At 43.2% G+C, this 18,449-nt stretch overlaps 2 protein-coding genes across 2 annotated transcripts in view; one reads left to right on the top strand and one right to left on the bottom strand.

The window, feature by feature from the left end:
• Nucleotides 1–1,675: 1,675 nt before the first annotated feature.
• Nucleotides 1,676–2,375, bottom strand: LOC140195712 (protein FAM237A-like). Its single transcript, XM_072254423.1, has 2 exons — nt 2,086–2,375; nt 1,676–1,751 (listed from the first exon to the last, which is right to left on the bottom strand). Exons 1-2 carry the CDS (start codon nt 2,373–2,375, stop codon nt 1,676–1,678), a joined length of 366 nt encoding a protein of 121 aa, XP_072110524.1.
• An 11,502-nt stretch (nt 2,376–13,877) lies between these two features.
• The window catches only part of LOC140195456 (GTP-binding protein 10-like), a 42,239-nt gene continuing 37,667 nt past the window's right edge, over nt 13,878–18,449 (top strand). The window contains exons 1-2 of the mRNA XM_072253772.1: nt 13,878–14,089; nt 17,015–17,208. Coding sequence (XP_072109873.1) covers nt 14,057–14,089; nt 17,015–17,208 — 227 coding nt within the window. The 5' untranslated portion in view covers nt 13,878–14,056. The remainder of the gene's footprint in view (nt 14,090–17,014; nt 17,209–18,449) is intronic.

Below are 18,449 nucleotides of genomic sequence, written 5' to 3'. Positions count from 1 at the left end.
CAAAAGGTTGCAGAGTGTTGTAGACTGAGCCAGCTACATCACAGGCACAAACATCCCCACCATTGAGGACATCATAAAGAGGTGGTAACTCATGAAGTTAGAATTCATCACGAAAGATCCTCAACATCCAAAACATGTTCTCTTCTGATTACTACCATCAGGGAGGGAGCACAGGAGCCTAAAGACACACATTCAATTCTTTAGGAACAGCTTTTCCCCTCCTTCATTAGATTTCTGAACAGTCCATGAAGCTATGAACACTACCTCATCATTCTGTCATTTAAACTATTTATTTACATATGTAATTTATTTTGATGTTATGGTTTTGCACTATACTGCTGCCACAAAACAACCAAGTCTGATTCTAATTCATCAGCATCAACCTTTCTCTGACCCTATAATGAAGTAGGAATGTTGCCAGGAGTTCTGGGCCTATTGTATTACTGTACTGAGATTGAGTTGACTAGCTCTCAACTGCCACAACCAACTTCTTGGTTTTGTGCTTTTTTCCCCCTCCTATTTACCATCAAGATCTCAAGATCATTTGCAAGAAGGGCTTATTTCTACACTGGTCAAAACAATGACTCTACTTTCTTGATATCAAGGATGGTCACTCATGCCTCAACCACAGAATTCAGCTCTTATGCCCGTACTTTAACCAAGACTCTAATCTGGTCTGAACAACACGCACAAAATGCTTGAGGAACTCAGCAGGCCAGGCGGCATCTATGGAAAAGAGTAAACCTTCGACGTTTCAGACCAGGACCCTTCATCAGGACTGAAGAAAAGAGGAGGTTAGAGCAAGAGGTAGGGGTGTCGAGGAAGAACTACAAGCTAGTAGGTGATAAGTGAAGCCCGGAGAGTGGGGCGGGGGGGGGGCTGGGGGGAGTGAAGAGCTAGGAAGCTGATAGGTGACAGCAATGAAGGGCCAGAGAAAGGGGAATCTGACAGGAGAGGGAAGGGGAAGGGGTGGAGTACCAAAGGGAGGTGATACGCAAGTAAGGAGATGAGGTGAGGGAGGGAAACGGGATTGGGAATAGGGAAGGAGGAGGCGAGTGAGGGCGGACGTGTGTGAAATAGGAGAGATGCGGGTGAGGGCAGCGTTGATGGTGGAGGAAGGAAAGCCCCTCCTTCGAAGAAGGAGGACATTTCATAGTTTTGGAATGAAAAGAATCTGGTCTGAAGTTGAGTGGTTGTGGTAGAACTATTCATCATTCAGCACGAGAGACTTTGGGTATCCCTTAAAAAGTCTCTTTTACATCCCTTTCAAACAGAAACCACATTGCGATGCTGTTTGAGTTAATTGGGCTCCATAACATCCTTTCACAGACTTTAAGAGAAAACTCAACAGTAGGGTGGGTAACTGTTTAGTTCACAACAAATAGAAGAAGAAAACATTGAAAAGACACTACTCTGGTTGGAAATTATACCTTAACTTTTGGGAACAGTGTTTCGGTGAAATGTGAAATAAGCTATTATATATTTCATCCATCCGTGGAGCATTCGGCTAATTTCAGTCGCGGATTCAATAAAACAAAACCTTTCCGCTCATTTTCATTTGAATATTGGATTACAAGGTTATTTTTAAAAAGAGGCTGTTTTAGTGGTAAATTGAAAGAATATTTATCTGTGTGTTCATTCATTGTCACGGTGGGTGGAACGGACAGCCTTGCTTTTAGCTGGTAATTCGGGACTCGAGTTCTTCGACGATGTTTAAAACTTCAACTCCTTGTCGCTTGAGCGTGCCAAGCCTGCAGCAAATAAAGCAACACATGAAAGCAGAGCAATAGAGCGAAGCGGCTCTTACTGTAACTCTCTCTTAATCTAGGAAATTCTGTTGATTTTATCATGCTATGCCAAACTCGGAACATATCAACGAAATCTCTCCCCGTGCGTTTGAATGTGGAGAAGCCTAGCCCCATTTAACGCGATTGTCTTTCTTAAAACAGAACTAGCATGCAGCGTTCTAGCGCCAAGTCCCTGCTGGGCTCCACTGTCAAAATCACGTCTGCAACGTCTGTTTGACAGGAAAGATAGCTACCACGGATTTTTCACGGCACCGTACCTGTTGAGTACTGCGGATACCGGAATGTATATCCTGCTACGATCTGCCTTCTGCCCAGTCCATGAGATCGCGACAGCACGCAGTCCACGTAGATATCCCAGAAGAGCTGAGCCAGGTCGATGAACAGGGCAGCGTGCTTGGGTTTTTCCGAGAGTTTCAGAAAGATCATGAAGTCCCAGAGGCCGCTGACTGTTTCGGCGACTCGCAGTTTCTTGAGCTCGACCAGGGCAAGAGAGGAGCTCTCCCAGCACTGAGGGTCAATCTCGCCCAGGCTCAGTGGGTCCGCGTTCCTGTTCTGAGCCATAACCATCACCGGGATCCAGATCAGCATCAGGTATAAGCTACCGCCCACACACTGCATACTACACCGGCACTGGCTGACAATGGAAAACACAGCGGCGGATTTAGTAATTGACCAGTCGTTCAATCGAACATTGCAAACCAAAACATGGAAGTGAACGAGCTATTTTCGTTGTGTACTGCTGTGCCTATGATTCCAAGTCATGAAAGGTACTATCCTACATGAGAAGGAGTTCAAGGGATCCTCGGAAAGTAGAAATTACAATGTGTTAATACTGTGATAATACTGGACATTGCTACTGAGTATCCGCACTAATATTGACACACCAGCATTGACACCAGACGTTGTCTGTGGGTGCCTGCGCCACCGTGGACACCGACTATCTACCCGGTCATTGATATTGGACAACTGCACTAACGATGACTTTGGGTATCTGCATCAGCCAGCTCCCGAGGTTATGCACTTTGAAAAATGCCAATAATATCCCGGCGGCAAAAGAGTGAACTGGAGAGTTCGCACATAACATGATGGAAATTGAATTTTAAAAAACATTCGAACCCTCATTGAAACTAAAAATGGAAAACTACCCAAGTCGTGAAGGCCGTGGGATTGTGGAACGAGGTGCCAGCACAAGTGGTGTATGCGAGCTCGATTTCAACGTTTAAGAAAAGTTTGGATAGGTACATGGATGGTAAGGGTATGGGGGGCTATGTTCCCGGTGCAGCTCGATGAGGGTAGGCAGTTTAAATGGTTTCAGCATGAACTAGTTGGGCCGAAGGGCCAGATTCTGTGCTGTACTTTTCTATGACTCTGCACGACTTTAATCCGGAGCAGTTTCTGTGACGGTACCAAGGACTTTACACGGAATGTTGCTGGTGATAATTGTGGGTTGTTTTATTTCATGGAATGGTGCGTCAGTTTGAACAGCTACAGTTTATAGCCATTTACGAATTTCTCGGTGCCGCCAGCTTGGTTTTATTCGCACAGTTACAGAAAAAATAAATCTGGAAGGGACAAAAAAAAACACTCGGCCTTTATTTTCCTTTCTATCGACTTCTTAGAGAATTTGCAGATCAGCACGGAACGGCGAGGAGAATTTAGGGGCGGGTCCGCACATAAGAGGAGCAAATGAAAAAAGGAATGAGAAACCCTTCAAAAAGAGAAAATTGGCGATAAAATCGCTCTGTGACCGTGCGGCGTGGGTCAAAAAAGATGAGGATTCCATACAAAGTAGTCCATCTCCAGAAAGATCACACACTGACTGACACGTCTAACGATGGTGGTCAAAAGACCAGGCACCGTGAATCTCAACCCTTCGAGATGGCACGAAAGCTGCGTGGATTCGATATCCTCCAAACGTAAGCGTTAAGCGCTTAGCCGTAACACATTCTTTACATTTATGTTTCATATGTTGATGTAAACTAGTCGTGGCCTTTAAAAAACCCTCTTCTATCATAGACTTCAAAGTAATGTGATAATCAGAAATTATCTTTACTCTCCAAAAAGAAATTCAAAGCAGGGCCAAGGTTGCCACAGCCTGTACTGCCTTGTCTTGCTAAATGTTTCACGCATTTCTTATCCCCGCTATTTGATGATCCGTTACGCAAAATGTCGTGTACTCTATTTTGGAGGGTGACTTTCACCTTTGTTAAACACATTATAATTCTGAATACTTTCTTCGGCGCCGCGCCGTTGCCCGAAGTATACCAGATGTGTGTGACAGGATGGTCAGAATATGCACAATCAGAATCTAATTCTGCAGTACTTTCTTCCTGAACCAGAAACATGTTATTTTACGGGGATATAGGCATCCTATCTATGAAGCTAGAAAGATTGCTAAGTGAAGTGCATCACAAAAATTATGTTCAGATAAGGAAAAAGAAAACTAAACGTCAAAAAAATCCGAATGTAGCAAACTAAATAAAAAATGCAAGTCAGAATACACAAAAACAATGTGTAGATTAAAATGTGCAAACCAGATATTCATAATGACCGCATTGTCAATAAATACTACACAGTTCTTAAAAGCATGGAAACTGCCATTCAGCCCAACAAGTTCACGCTCCCTTCGAGCATCCTTTTATCCTTCGCCCTCTAACCCCATCAACATGTGCTACCTATTCCTTTCTTCTTCAATGTTATCATACTATTTAACTTCAACATTACCTGTGGCAGAATGATCCACCCTTTTAGCGGGGGAAGATCACTGACACCGCCCCCCCCCAAAAAAAAATTCTCTGTTGTATTAATCAGTGACTATATTTTTAGTTTTGGTATTGTACAAACGGACATATATTCATAGTTATTTCATAATTTTAAATCACCCACAGTGTCAGTTTTATATTTAGAGGACAGAAAGCCCCAGCCTGTCCAATTTGCTCTGGCTAGCAAAACGTTTCGGTCTCCTTTCATCCTCTTGAAGGAGAACGAATCAGAGTTTAGGTTAAGGGACAAGTTGTAATGATATGGATTAAAGTTAGACAACCGTGTAGTTCTGCTCAGCTATTTCTTTTTTATAATCGGAGAGTAACTTGAGCAGTCATGTATGTATATGCCTGCAAAGAAATTATTGTCTTCACTCAAGTTTACATGTCTCACCCGAACTGCAGTGAAACTTAAAACGGATTCGTCAGAATACAAGACTATATCAAATCATACTTTAAATGTATACCTTAAAATTTAGATCGGATCCAAAAACTATAGAAAGGAAGCAGGTGGTTACTTACAAGATGTATTCTCGCTCGCTGCTGTCACTACTACATCAACACAGCACTGGATGTGTTGTTGGTCGCTGACGAGAGGTTGAAGTCCCTGTACTACGCAAGGTTGGACCTTGGAGTTGGGTATAGGTGTAACCTGTAATCCGCGCGTTTATTTATACTCCAGTACGCCCACAACCCTCTGCGTCAGATTATGTTTCACTATTTCTCGAATGCCTTATAAAATGACCACGCTGTGTTAGAGACCACTCTATCCATACATGCGTAACTATCCATACACAAGCATATGCAAATGACATCGATGATGAAATGTAACCGCCGCAAAGGTCGCGTCCAAGAAGTTGTCCGAAATTTCAGAAAATCTTTTTCTTTTCTGTAAAATACTTTTTTACGTGGTAATCTCAAGAGGTACTCTGTGCAGAATTGAGTCATCAACTCGGGCAGAGGAGGCAATCTCTTTCAAGGTTGAATTTTATAGGAAAATTTCTATATAAAAGTTTTTAATCGCTATCATACCTTAAGGATCTTACATCAGAACAATCAAGGTACACCAAGGGGATCAAAACAAAAATATGAAAAATTAATCATGGGTTTCTCACTCAACAGATGCTACCTGATCTGTTGAGTACTATATTTCCAGCATTTTCTGTTTTTTATTTCAGATTTGTAGCATCTGCAATTTTTGTTTGATTTTCATTTGAGCAAAGCGAATGTTCTCTAGCCGATATGTTACTTTCGTTGCAGAAATTCTGGACAGATTTTCTCACAATTATCATTATAACACGCACAAAATGAAGGAACGTAGCAGGTCAGGCAGCATCTACGGAAATGAATGAACAGTCGACCAGTCGGGCCAAGAGGATGATGGAAGGGGAGGGGGGTACATACCAGAATAAGGTGGTGTTGGGAGGAGGGGTTACAAACTGGTAGGTGATAGGTGAAATCAGGTGAGTGGGAAGGTAGGGATGAAGTGAGATGCTGAGAGGTGATAGGTGAAAAAGGTTCTGATAGGAGAGGTCAGTGGACAGCGGGAGAAAGGGAAGGAGCAGAGGTGATAGGCAGGTGAGAAGAAGAGGAGTAATAGACAATAGACAATAGACGATAGACAATAGGGGCAGGAGTAGGCCATTCGGCCCTTCGAGCCAGCACCGTCATTCACTGTGATCACGGCTGATCATCCACAATCAGTATCCAGTTCCTGCCTTATCCCCATAACCTTTGATTCCGCTATCTTTAAGAGCTCTATCCATCTCTTTCTTGAAAGCATCCAGAGACTTGGCCTCCACAGCCCTCTGGGGCAGAGCGTTCCATATATCCACCACTCTCTGGGTGAAAAAGTTTTTCCTCAACTCCGTTCTAAATGGCCTACCTCTAATTCTTAAACTGTGGCCTCTGAGTAAGAGAGGAGCCAGAATGAGGAATGGAAAAGGAGAAAAGTGGGGATGGGGGCGGGGAGGGAGAAATTATTGGATGTTAGAGAAACCGATGTCCATGCCGTCAGAATGGATATCATCCAGATGGAATATAAGGTAATGCTCCTCCAATCTGAGAGCTGCCTCATCGTGGCAGTAAAGGATGCTATGGCCCAAAATGTCGGAATGGGGATGGGCGGCGGAGTTTAAGATGATTGGTCACCGGAAATCCTGCCCGTTACGGGCGGAACGAAGATGCTCGACAAAACTGTTCTCCAGTCTATGCCCGGTGTCATTTATGTATAGGAGACCGCAGTGGGAACGCCCGACACAGTAGATGACCCAGCCACACTTGCAGGTGTAGTTTTGCCTCACATGAAAGGACTGTTAGGGGCCCTGAATGGTGTTGAGGGAGGAGATGAATGGGCAAGCGTAACACTTGTGCCGCTTGCAGGGATAAATACCAGGAGGGAGATTGGTTGGGGAGGACGAATGGTCAAGTGAATCACGGACGGAGCGATCCCTACAGTAAGCGGAGAGTGCGGGGCGAGGGTGGGTGGAGTGGTAAAGACGTGGTTTGTGGCGGCTACTGTCATTCTGTTCATCTTGTAGGTGCAGGGTCACAACAGTTACATGAAACTGGTCTAAGTGGTGTGGGTTTGTGTGGATATAGAGGACTGTATGGTCCTGCGAAATGGCACTCGATCTGTGATGTGTAAATCAGTTCACAATCCTCTCGCGTCTTCTAACCATTGTTGAAACGGTTTGTGGTGTCCATTGCGCCAGCTCCAGGCTGAGGGCTAAATTGAGCGGGCATTGTTTAAAGAGATGCTAACCGTCAGATTTCCACAACCAGTTAGTGAAATTAAAATTGTTAATCTTCGCCAAAGCAATGTCCATGCCTCCTCCGAGCCCACGAGAATGCTGCAGTTTATAGACTGCGTGGCCACTTTACACGTGTTAATGCAAATATCTAATCAGCCAATCACGTGGCAGCAACTACATAAAAGCAGGCCGGCATGGCTAAGATCAGTCGATGTTTCAGGCCAAGACCCTTAGTCAGGACTAAGTGAAGGAAGAGTTAGTAAGAGACTTTCAAATCTCTTACTAACTCTTCCTTCAGTTAGTCCTGACGAAGGGTCTCGGCCTGAAACGTCGACTGTACCTCTTCCTAGAGATGCTGCCTGGCCTGCTGCGTTCACCAGCAACTTTGATGTGTGTTGCTTGAATTTCCAGCATCTGCAGAATTCCTGTTGTTGGCCAAGATCTGTTGTTGTTTAGACCAAAGATCAGAGTAGGGAAGAAATGTTATCCATGGTGTCAGATAGGTTGGTATGGTCTCAGAAACTGCCGATCTCCTGGGATTCTAACGCACAACAAACAGTCTCTAGAAATTACAGAGACTTATACGATAAACAAAAATAAACATTCAGCAAACGGCAGTTCTGTGCGATAAAATGCTTTGTTAATGATGGAGGCCAGAGGAGAATGGCTAGACTGGTTAGAAGTGACAGGAAGGCGGCAGTAACTCAGTTAACTACGCATTACAGCAATGGTGTGCAGAGGAGCATTTCTGAGCGTGCAACTTGTCACACCTTGAGGTAGTTGGGCTAAAGCAGCAGAAGACCATGAACATACAATCAGTGTTCTCTTTGTTAAGTACCTCCTGTACCTAATGAAGTGGTCACTGAGTGTGTATTACTCCCAAAGCACGATTTATTTGCAGACAACAGGAAATCTGCAGATGCTGGAAATTCAAGCAACACACATCAAAGTTGCTGGTGAATGCAGCAGACCAGGCAGCATCTCTAGGAAGAGGTACAGTCGACGTTTCAGGCCGAGACCCTGCCTGGCCTGCTGCATTCACCAGCAACTTTGATGTGTGTTGCTTTATTTGCAGAGATGCCATGGTTGACTCTGTCATCTGGGTGCGCGAGGAGGGAGTCGCCCGCATGGATTTTCCCTTAGTGCTCCAGCCCGAAACCGAGAGGAGCACAAGTCCAACGTCTCCTCACTTGCAAAGGCGCGAATCTGTTAACTATGTTGTAGTGTCTTTGGGAGGCCATAAGCAAGACAGAAGCAGGTATTATTCAAAGCTGCAAAAATTAACAGTTATATGAATTATATTTCAGGAAGATGTTCCTGCTTTGTTATTTGGGTGCCGCTGCTACCTGTCACACATCAGTAAGGAAATTGCAGCACAGTGCTGTTCATCAGTATATACATATATATAAAATGTCAATGGCATTAGACAAAGGTTGATTGAGAGTGTCTGTTGGCAAGTAAAGGGACATCTTTTTAAATGTCGGATGGGGAAAGTCTAGCACCAATATATTCTTGCAAGAGCGAAGGACACGTTCGACACGTTTATGAGGGAAAAAAAAAGAAGGAAGCGTATACCCTCGGAATTAAATTAATCCCTTGAGGAATATAAGAGATGTGTAAGAACAGACTTTCGAGGGAAATCAGGAGGACAAAAATAGAATATGAGATGCCATTGACAGATAAGGTAAAGGGTATTCCCTAAGAGACTTTATAATTACATTAAGAGCAAAAAAAAAGGTAACCAGGGAGATAATGGGTCCCATAAAGGATCAGTGTGGTCATATCCGTGTGAGCTCTTAAATTAGTGCTTCTCATTATTTACCAAAGACGAGATCACAAAAGTGAGTGAATTCAGGGAAGCAAATAATGACATCTTGAAATATACCAACATTAAAAAAGAGGACATACCGGCAGCCTTGTGGAGATGAGTTATACAGCTCTCTCCCACGCCCTTCATTCCATGTGAGAGAGTGGGAGAAAGTGGGATGGAGGGTGTGGGAAAGAGTGGGAGAAGGAAGGGCGGAGAGGGAGAGGGAAATATGGAAAAGGAAACATCTGGTCAATAGGTTGAGATTCTAAATCAGGAAAGGCAAATTTTGATGATATCAGAAAGGATCTGGCAAGTATGGATTGGGACAGGTTATTTTCTGGCAAAGGTGTACTTTGTAAATGGGAGGCCTTCAAAAGTGAAATTTTGAGAGTACAGAATTTGTACAAGGGGTGATTGATAAGATCGTGGCCTACGGTAGAAGGAGTGAATTTTAGAAAACCTAGCACACTTATTTTTCCTACATTTACACACTTAGTCCAGCAGTCGTGAAGCATATGGATCCCTACTTTGTAGAAGTCAGCATCTTGGACCTCCAGCAACTGGTCCACAGTAGGGGTGAATGATAAGTTTGTGGCCTAAGGTAGAAGGAGGTGAGTTATTAACTTCAAACTTTCTGCATTTTCACTCAGAGTTGAACTGCACGTGCATGCAACAAGAGCTGTATAACTCATCTCCTTCTACCTTGGGCCACGAACTTATCAATTACCCCTGCTGTGGACCACCTAGAGGTCCAAGACACGCTCGTTACATGCATGTGCAGTTCAACTATTTGAGTGATAATGCAGAAAGTTTGAAGTTAATAACTCATCTCCTTCTACCTTAGGCCACAAACTTATCAATCACCCCTCGTATGTTCCTGATACAATAAAAGGCAAGGATAACAGGTCTATGGAATGTTGGGTTTTGCGTGATATTGAGGCCCTGGTTAAGAAAAAGAAGGATACTCATAGCAGATATAGACAGGTAGGAGCAAATGAGGTACTGAGGAGTATAAGAAATGAAAGAGAACATTTAAGAAGGAAATTAGTAGGGCTAAGAGAAGACATGAGATTGCACTAGTAGGCAATGTGAAGGAGAATCCTAAGGTCTTCTACGTATATATTAAGAATAAAAGGATAGCAAGGGACAAAATTGGTTCTGTGGAATATCTGAGTGGTAATCTATCATGGAGCCTAAAGATACGGGAGAGATCTTAAATTGATTTAGTTTTTGCATCTGTGTTTATTTGGGAGACAGACACAGAGTCTGTAGATGTGAAGAAACACAGCAGCAAGGTCCTGGACCCCATGCTGATTACTGAGGAGGAGGTGTTTGCTGTTTTGCTGTCAGGCAGATCTCCAGGGCTAACGAGGTGTTCCCTCAGACCTTGTGGGAAGCTAGTGCAGAAACTGCAGGGACCCCAGCAGACATATTTAAAATATCCTTGGGCATGGGAGAGGTGCTGGAGGATTGAGAATTGCTAATGTTGTCCTATTGTTTAAGAAAGACTCTCAGAATAATCTAGGAAATTATAGGCTGGTGAACCTGACGTCAGTAATGGGTAAATTATTGGAAGGTACTCTAATCTAAGGGACCAGATATATAGGTATTTGGATAGACAGGGACTGATTAGAGATAATCATCTTAGCTTTGTGTGTGGTAAATTGTGTCTAACCAATATTTATAGAGTTTTTTTGAGGAGATTACCTGGAAAATTGATGAAGGCAAGGCAGTGGATGTTGTTGCATGGACTTTAACAAGGCCTTTGACAAGGTCTTGCTTGGGAGGCTGGTCAAGACGATTCAGTTGCTTGGCATTCAAACTGAGGTAGTAAATTGGATTTGATGTTGGCTTCACGGAAGACAGAGTGGTTGTAGATGGTTGCCTCTGATTATTGAAATGTAACTAGTGATGTGTGGCTGGGATCAGTGCTGGATCCATTGTTGTTTGTCATCTACATCAACAATCTGGGTGATTATATGGTAAACCGGATCAGTAAAGTTGCAGATGACACCAAGATTGGGGGTCCTGGTCCGCCCCCACCCCCAACAGCGAGGAGAACTATCAAAGCTTGCAGTGGGATCTGGACCATCTGGAAAAGTGGGCTGAAAAATGGCAGATGGAATTTAATGCAGACAAGTGTGAGGTGTTGCACTTTGGGAGGACCAACCAGGGTAGGTCTTACACAGTGAGCGGTAGGGCACTGAGGAGAGCAGTAGAACAGAGGTATCGGGGAATACCGACCCTGCGGAAGACCACTAGTCAGTGGTAGCCAACCAGACCAGGATCCTTTTATTCCCACTCACTGCCTCCTACCAATCAGCCAATGATCTAATCAGGCCAGTAATTTTCCTGTAATATCATGGGTTTTTAATTTGATAAGCAGCCTCGTGTGTGGCACCTTGTCAAAGGCTTTCTGAATCCAAATATACCACATCCATTGCATCTCCTTTTTCTACCCTACTTGTAATCACTTCAAAGAATTCCAACAGGATTATCAGGCAAGATTTTCCCTTAAGGAAACCATTCTGACTTTTTCCTATCACCAAGTACTCCATAACCTCATCCTTAACAATTGACTCCAACGTCTTCCCAACAACTGAGGTCAGGCTAACTGATCTATAATTTCCTTTCTATTGCATTCCTCCTTTCTCAAAGAGTGGGGTGACATTTGCAATTTTCCAGTCCTCTGGCACTTTGACAGAGTCCAATAATTTTTGAAATATCATTTCTAATGCCTCCACAATATCTACGACTCACTCTTTTAGATACCTAGAGTGTAGTTTATCTAGCCCGGGTGACATAGGTCCTTCAGCTTTTTGAGCACCTTCTCCTTTATAATAGTAACCGCACTCACTTCTCTTCCTTCACATCCTTCAACATCTGGCATACTGCTAGTGTTTTCCACAGTGAAGACTGATGCAAAACACTCATTTAGCTCATCTGCCATCTCCTTGCCCCCTGTTGTTATTTATCCAGCCTCATTTTCTAGCAGTCCTGTATCCACTCTCACCTCTCTATTTTTTTTACATATTGAAAAAGCTTTTACTATCCACTTTGATATTGTTTGCTAGCTTGCTTTCATATTTCATCTTTTCCCTCTTAATTACTCTGTTAGTTGCTCTCTGTAGGTTTTTAAAAGCTTCTCATTCCTGTCTTCCACTAATTTTTGCTTTGTTATATGCCCTCTCTTTTGCTTTTACATCAGTTTTGACTTCCCTTGACAGCCATGGTCATTCTGTTTTGCTATTTGAGTATTTCTTTGTTTTCAACATACATCCATCCCGCACCTTCCCCATTTTTCCCAGATACTCATGCCATTGCTGCTTTGCTGTCATCCCTGCCAGCATCTCCTTCCAGTTTACTTTGGTCAACTGCTCTCTCATACCACTGTAATTTTCTTCACTCCACTGAAATACTGCTACGTCAGACTTTCTCCCTATCAGGTGCCAAGCTGAACGCAATCATAGTGTGATCACTGCCTCCTAAGGGTTCTCTTATCTTAAGCTCCCTAATCACCTCAGTTCATCACATAACACTCAATCCAGTATAGCTGATCCCAATAGGCTCAAAATCAAACTGCTCTAAAAAGCCATCTCCCATGCATCCAACAAACTCATTCTCTTGAGATCTATTACCAATATGATTTTCCCAATTGACCTGCATGTTGAAATCTCCCATAACTATCATAACATTGCCCTTTTGACACACCTTTTCTATTTCTCATTGTCATTTGTGGTCCACATCCCAGCTACTGTTGGGAGGCCTGTATATAACTGCCATCAGGGTCCTTTTACCCTTGCAGTTTCTTAACTCAACCCACAGGGATTAACATCTTCCGATCCTATGACTTTCTACTGATTTGATGCCATCCTTTACTAGCAGAGCCATGCCACCCTCCCTGCCTACCCTCCCATCCCTCCGATACAATGTGTAACCTTGGACTTTCAGCTCCCAACTACATAGATGGGCTGAAGGTCCTGTTTCTGTGCTGTAGTGTTCTATGAATCTATCACTCTATATTTTAAAATATGTTATCTGAATTTAGATATTGAGTTACAAGCCTGGAAATGTGGAAGAACTCAGCAATATCTATGGAGGAAAATGAATTTTAGGCCCAGACCTTTCATGCGGACATTGAATGAGAGATTAAAAGAGTATAGATGAAAGGTCTCGATCAAAAATATTAATTGTGCATCTCTCTTCACAGATGCTGCCTAACCTGTTAAGTTCTCCAGCGGTTTTTTTGCTCCAGATTTCATCACCTACAGTCACTCTGTCAGCATTGAGTGAGTGCTATTAACTCTGAAAATGATTGTTTTAATTTGAGTGCTTCAGTAAATGTGTCGGATATTACTAACTTTGGTACAGAAGCTAAAATTTCAGCCTGTACCACACTTAATCTTAATATCTAAATTCAAAAGTATTTACTCCTGGAAACAGATTACAACATTGACCCATGAACTAAAAAAAAGATCACTTTGCTCCTAGTTTTTTTATATATATCCTAGTGCTGCAATGCTAAACCATCCGTTCACTTGTAGTTGCCGATTATTATAAGACTTTGCGTATTCATGTTCAAGAGTACTTGGACAGAATATGCAGCTTTCCCTTTTATGCGGAATGAGGACGGAAAGTATCTCCCGCCATCACACTGATCATCGAAAGTGGAACTAATTAAAAAGTGTGCAGCTTCCCCGGAATTTTAAGATGATGTACCAACGACGTTCCTTGACAATTATACGCGTTTCTCGAGCTCTTTGGCTTGATCGTGTTGTTGAAATTAACACACCGTACAGCGCGAATGTTTTATTATTTAATCAGGAGATCGCAATAAGTGAATGCCTCTGGTTTCCCTCAGTAAACGGATGAAGGTTTGGAGGAGGCGGAAGCTCTGACGGACAGATTCCGGTTGTGGTTGCCATGGTGCGGTGCGGCCCCGCGTTGCTGAGAAAGGTGCGTTAGTTTTATTCCGTTATCGCTCGGGTGGGCGCTGGGGACCTGAGCCCATTGTACGGGTACGGGTGGAGCGGGGCGCGGTGCCAGGTCGGGGGCGAGTGATTCGGGACGGCAGGCTGAGTTGTACTGGTGCAAGGGAAGCGAATGGACTTCATTGAAGCCTGTTGACTTTTGTGGCAGATGGGGCAGGGGAAAGAGGTGGAAGTTATCATCGGTACAAGTTCCTTTCCAGACGAAAGGGCATCAGATCTCTGTTGTCATGAGTTAGAATCCGTCACAGGATTCCATCAACCTACATCTCTTCTAACTCCCGTATGTACCTATAAATTCGGGACAAGATGATCAGAATCAGGTTTATAATCACTGTCAAATATCGTAAAATTTGTTGCTTTGCAACCACTTAATCTCTCCAGGCACTCAATATGTTAATTGTTGTTTTGACTGTAACGTCGTCTCCACATTTCAAAACACCGTTTTGATTTCCTTCCTTAGCTCACATGGAAAGCTACCAAGTATTGAAGTAGATGTGGAACAATGATTCCATTATTAGAGGAGTCTAGGATTTAATGACAGAGCCTTAGAATAAAGGGACATTCTTTTAAATACTGAGATAAAGTGTAATTTCTACAGCCAAACCAAACAACATTACTACAGGGTCAAGGTGCAAAATACAGTACAGTCACACACAGCACAGGCAGTCACAAACAGCACAAAGCACACATATTTGTGTGGAGTTCTGCATAGGTATGTTCCAAGTTTCGACTGTACCTCTTCCTAGAGATGCTGCCTGGCCTGCTGCGTTCACCAGCAACTTTGATGTGTGTTGCTTGAAATAGCAGAGTTACTTATTGAATACTTCAGTATTCACTATGGAAAAGGATCTTGGTGATTGTAGTGATCACTTGCAGTGGACTGAAAAGCTTGAGCATGTAGATATTAAGAAAGAGGATGTGCTGGAGCTTTTGGAAAGCATTGAGTTGGATAAGTCGCTGGGACCAGATGAAATGTACTCCAGGCTACTGTGCGAAGTGAGGGAGGAGATTGCTGAGCCTCTGGCAATGATCTTTGCATCGTCAATGGGGACAGGAGAGATACGGAGGATTAGAGGTTTGCAGATGTTGTTCCTTTATTCAAGAAAAGGAGTAGAGATAGCCCAGGAAATTATAGACCAGTGAGTCTACTACAGTGGTTGGTAAGTTGATGGAGCAGATCCTGAGAGGCAGGATTTATGAACATTTGGAGAGGTATAATATGATTAGGAATAGTCAGCATGGCTTTGTCAAGGGCAGATTGTGCCTTAGAAGATAATTGAATTTTTTGAGGATGTGACTAAACACATTGATGAAGGAAGAGCAGTAGATGTAGTGTATATGAATTTCAACAAGACATTTGATAAGGTATTCCATACAAGGCTTATTGAGAAAGTAAAGAGGGATGGGATCCAAGGGGACATTGCTTTGTGGATCCACAACTGGCTTGCCCACAGAAGGCAAAAAATCATCGTAGGTGGGTCATATTCTGCATGGAGGTCAGTGACCAGTGGTGTGCCTTAGGGATCTGTTCTGGGACCCTTACTCTTCGTGATTCTTATAAATGAGGATGAGGAAGTGGAGGAATGGGTTAGTAATTTTGCTGATGACACAAAGGTTGGAGGTGTGGATAGTGTGGAGGGCTGTCAGAGGTTACAGAGGACATTGATAGGATGCAAAACTGGGCTGAGAAGTTGCAGATGGGGGTTCAACCCAGATAAGTGTGAAGTGGTTCATTTTGGTAGGTCAAATATGATGGTAGAATATAGTATTAATGGTAAGACTCTTGGCAATATGGAGGATCAGAGGGATCTTGGGGTCCGAGTCCATAGGACACTCATAGCAGCTGCGCAGGTTGACTCTGTGGTTAAGAAGGCATACGGTGTATTGGCCTTCATCAATCGTGGAATTGAAATTAGGAGCCAAGAGGTAATGTTGTAGCTGTATAGGACCCGGGTCATACCCCACCTGGAGTACTGTGCTCAGTTCTGTTCGCCTCACTACAGGAAGGATGTGGAAACCATAGAAAGGGTGCAGAGGAGATTTACAAGGTTGTCGCCTGGATTGGGGAGCATGCCTTATGAAAACAGGTTGAGTGAACTCGGCCTTTTCTCCTTGGAGCAACGGAGGATGAGAGGTGACCTGATAGAGGTGAATAAGAGGTTGAGAGGCTTTGATCCTGTGGATAGTGGGAGGCTTTTTCGCAGGCTGAAATGGATGCCACAAGAGGACACAGGTTTAAGGTGCTGGGGAGTAGGTACAGAGGAGATGTCAGGGGCAAGATTTTTACTCAGTGAGTGGTGAGTGCGTGGATTGGGCTGCCGGCAACGGTGGTGGAGGCAGATATGATAGGGTCTTTGAAAAGACTTTTGGATAGGTACATGGAGCTTAGAAAAATAGAGGGCTGTGGGTAAGTCTAGTAATTTATAAGGTAGGGACATGTTCGGCACAACTTTGTGGGCCGAAGGGCCTGTATTGTGCTGTTAGGTTTTCTATGTTTCTGTGTATTGGACTATCCACTTCTTATCTTGCTCTGCCCCCCCCTCGCCCCCCCCCCGCTTTCCCTGCTCAATTGTTTTTACAGTATTTTAGTGAGGCATTGCCCTTCCTAAGTGCCATGTAATTGTATTTTAATAGTAACAGTTCTTTTTGCTTTGTAAATAGAGCAATCTGTGGAAGTAGAGTGAATTTCTTTAGTACAAAGAGTGACAGTTTTTTGATGCATGTATCCTTTAATGAGATACAGAATATTACAAATTCTATTGTCTAGAACGATAGCATTCACCATGTTAACCAGTGAAAGATAATGAGGCAAAAAGTTTGGGGGAAAATATCTGTTGTGAATTTGTTGAGCATCCAATAAAATATTCTTTCCAATTACTTCTTTTTGCAGTATGGCAACTTTATTGATAATCTTAGACTATACGTCCGTGGGGGCACTGGTGGAATGGGCCTCCCCCGACTTGGAGGTGAAGGTGGAAATGGTGGGAATGTCTTGGTTGTTGCACAAGATGGAATAACCTTGAAGATGATCAAGGATAAATATCCAAATAAACGTTTTATAGCTGGTGTTGGTGCTAACAGCAGGTATGACTTGTCAGTTTATGAAACAAACTGATAATATAATATTTAGCATTTGAGTTTTTAGTCAAAAGTTATTTCTCTGCTTGTTAGGTGTACTCCCATTTCAAGAACTGAATGCATCTGAAGCTTTTAAAATAATATGCAACCATTAGAGACACGTATAATATATTTACAGTTCTGGGATATGAAGCTGTTTAACACTGACTCACAAGAGGATATATTAGGGCTGATGACCAAATTGATGGAGATTGATGCATGTACCTAAGAAGAGATGAGGAAATTTGGGGAGAGGATTTACTTGCTATGATATCTATCTTTCTAGTGTAATATCATTTTTGTAACACTGATCAAATGAAGAACACTGGGTTATTTTTCTATGCTAGTAATATTGAATGCAAGAAAGTTATTCTCATATATAAAAAGGTAATTGCTGCTTCAGTTGTATCTGTATGCTTTTGAGACTTCGGATACGTAAAGACACCTCAAGGCATTGGGGCAATAATAGAAGAGCTAACTTCAATAAATCCTCTAGATTCACAGATAACTGTCTTCACCCCACCTGACAACCCCAGAATTCAAAGTTCAAAGTACATGTACAGGGTCTCTTCTTTGTATGTTAAATTTTGAATGGCTCTTTGTTATGTTAATCTTTTAAACTGCTGTGTATGTGGATTAAAATGGCTTCTATGTTATGTTAAATGCTGAGAAAGTCTCTAGCTAGACATTTGCTGGGATTAATACAGATAGCCGGGTGCTATTAGCCAATGGGTGTTCATGTTATTATTTCTGGGGATGATAGTGCTGTCTCATATGACTGGGAACGGGGTTTTTGGGGGGAGAGTCGGACGAGAGACGGGGAGGACGATTGACGTGCGGGAAGTCTCCGGTCGATCACTCCGCGTGGTCCCGAGCCGGGAGTCGGCGGGGTCCGGGCGGCCCCGAGCCGGGAGTCGGCGGGGTCCGGGCGGTTCCGAGCCGCGAGTCGACAGGGTCCTGGTGGTCGCCAAGACTTTCTGAGCACCAACGTGCACGAAGAACTTGAACTTTGATAAGTCTGGCGCCTTTTTCCATTACTACATTTTCTGTATCAAACTTATATTAATTTCATAGACTTAGTAATATCTATAAAGTGTACTTGGTAACACGTACTGTGTGTGCTGGCTGATGATTGATGGTTGGGACTGATTTGGGTGGCAGTGGTACAGCAACCGACCCAGTGGGAGGCATCCAGGTGAGCGCCGGGC

The sequence above is a fragment of the Mobula birostris genome, chromosome 3, assembly GCF_030028105.1.
Source record: "Mobula birostris isolate sMobBir1 chromosome 3, sMobBir1.hap1, whole genome shotgun sequence".
Lineage (NCBI taxonomy): Eukaryota > Metazoa > Chordata > Chondrichthyes > Myliobatiformes > Myliobatidae > Mobula > Mobula birostris.
Note: the sequence above shows the minus strand (reverse complement) of the source record. Positions and strands in the feature narration are given on the sequence as shown.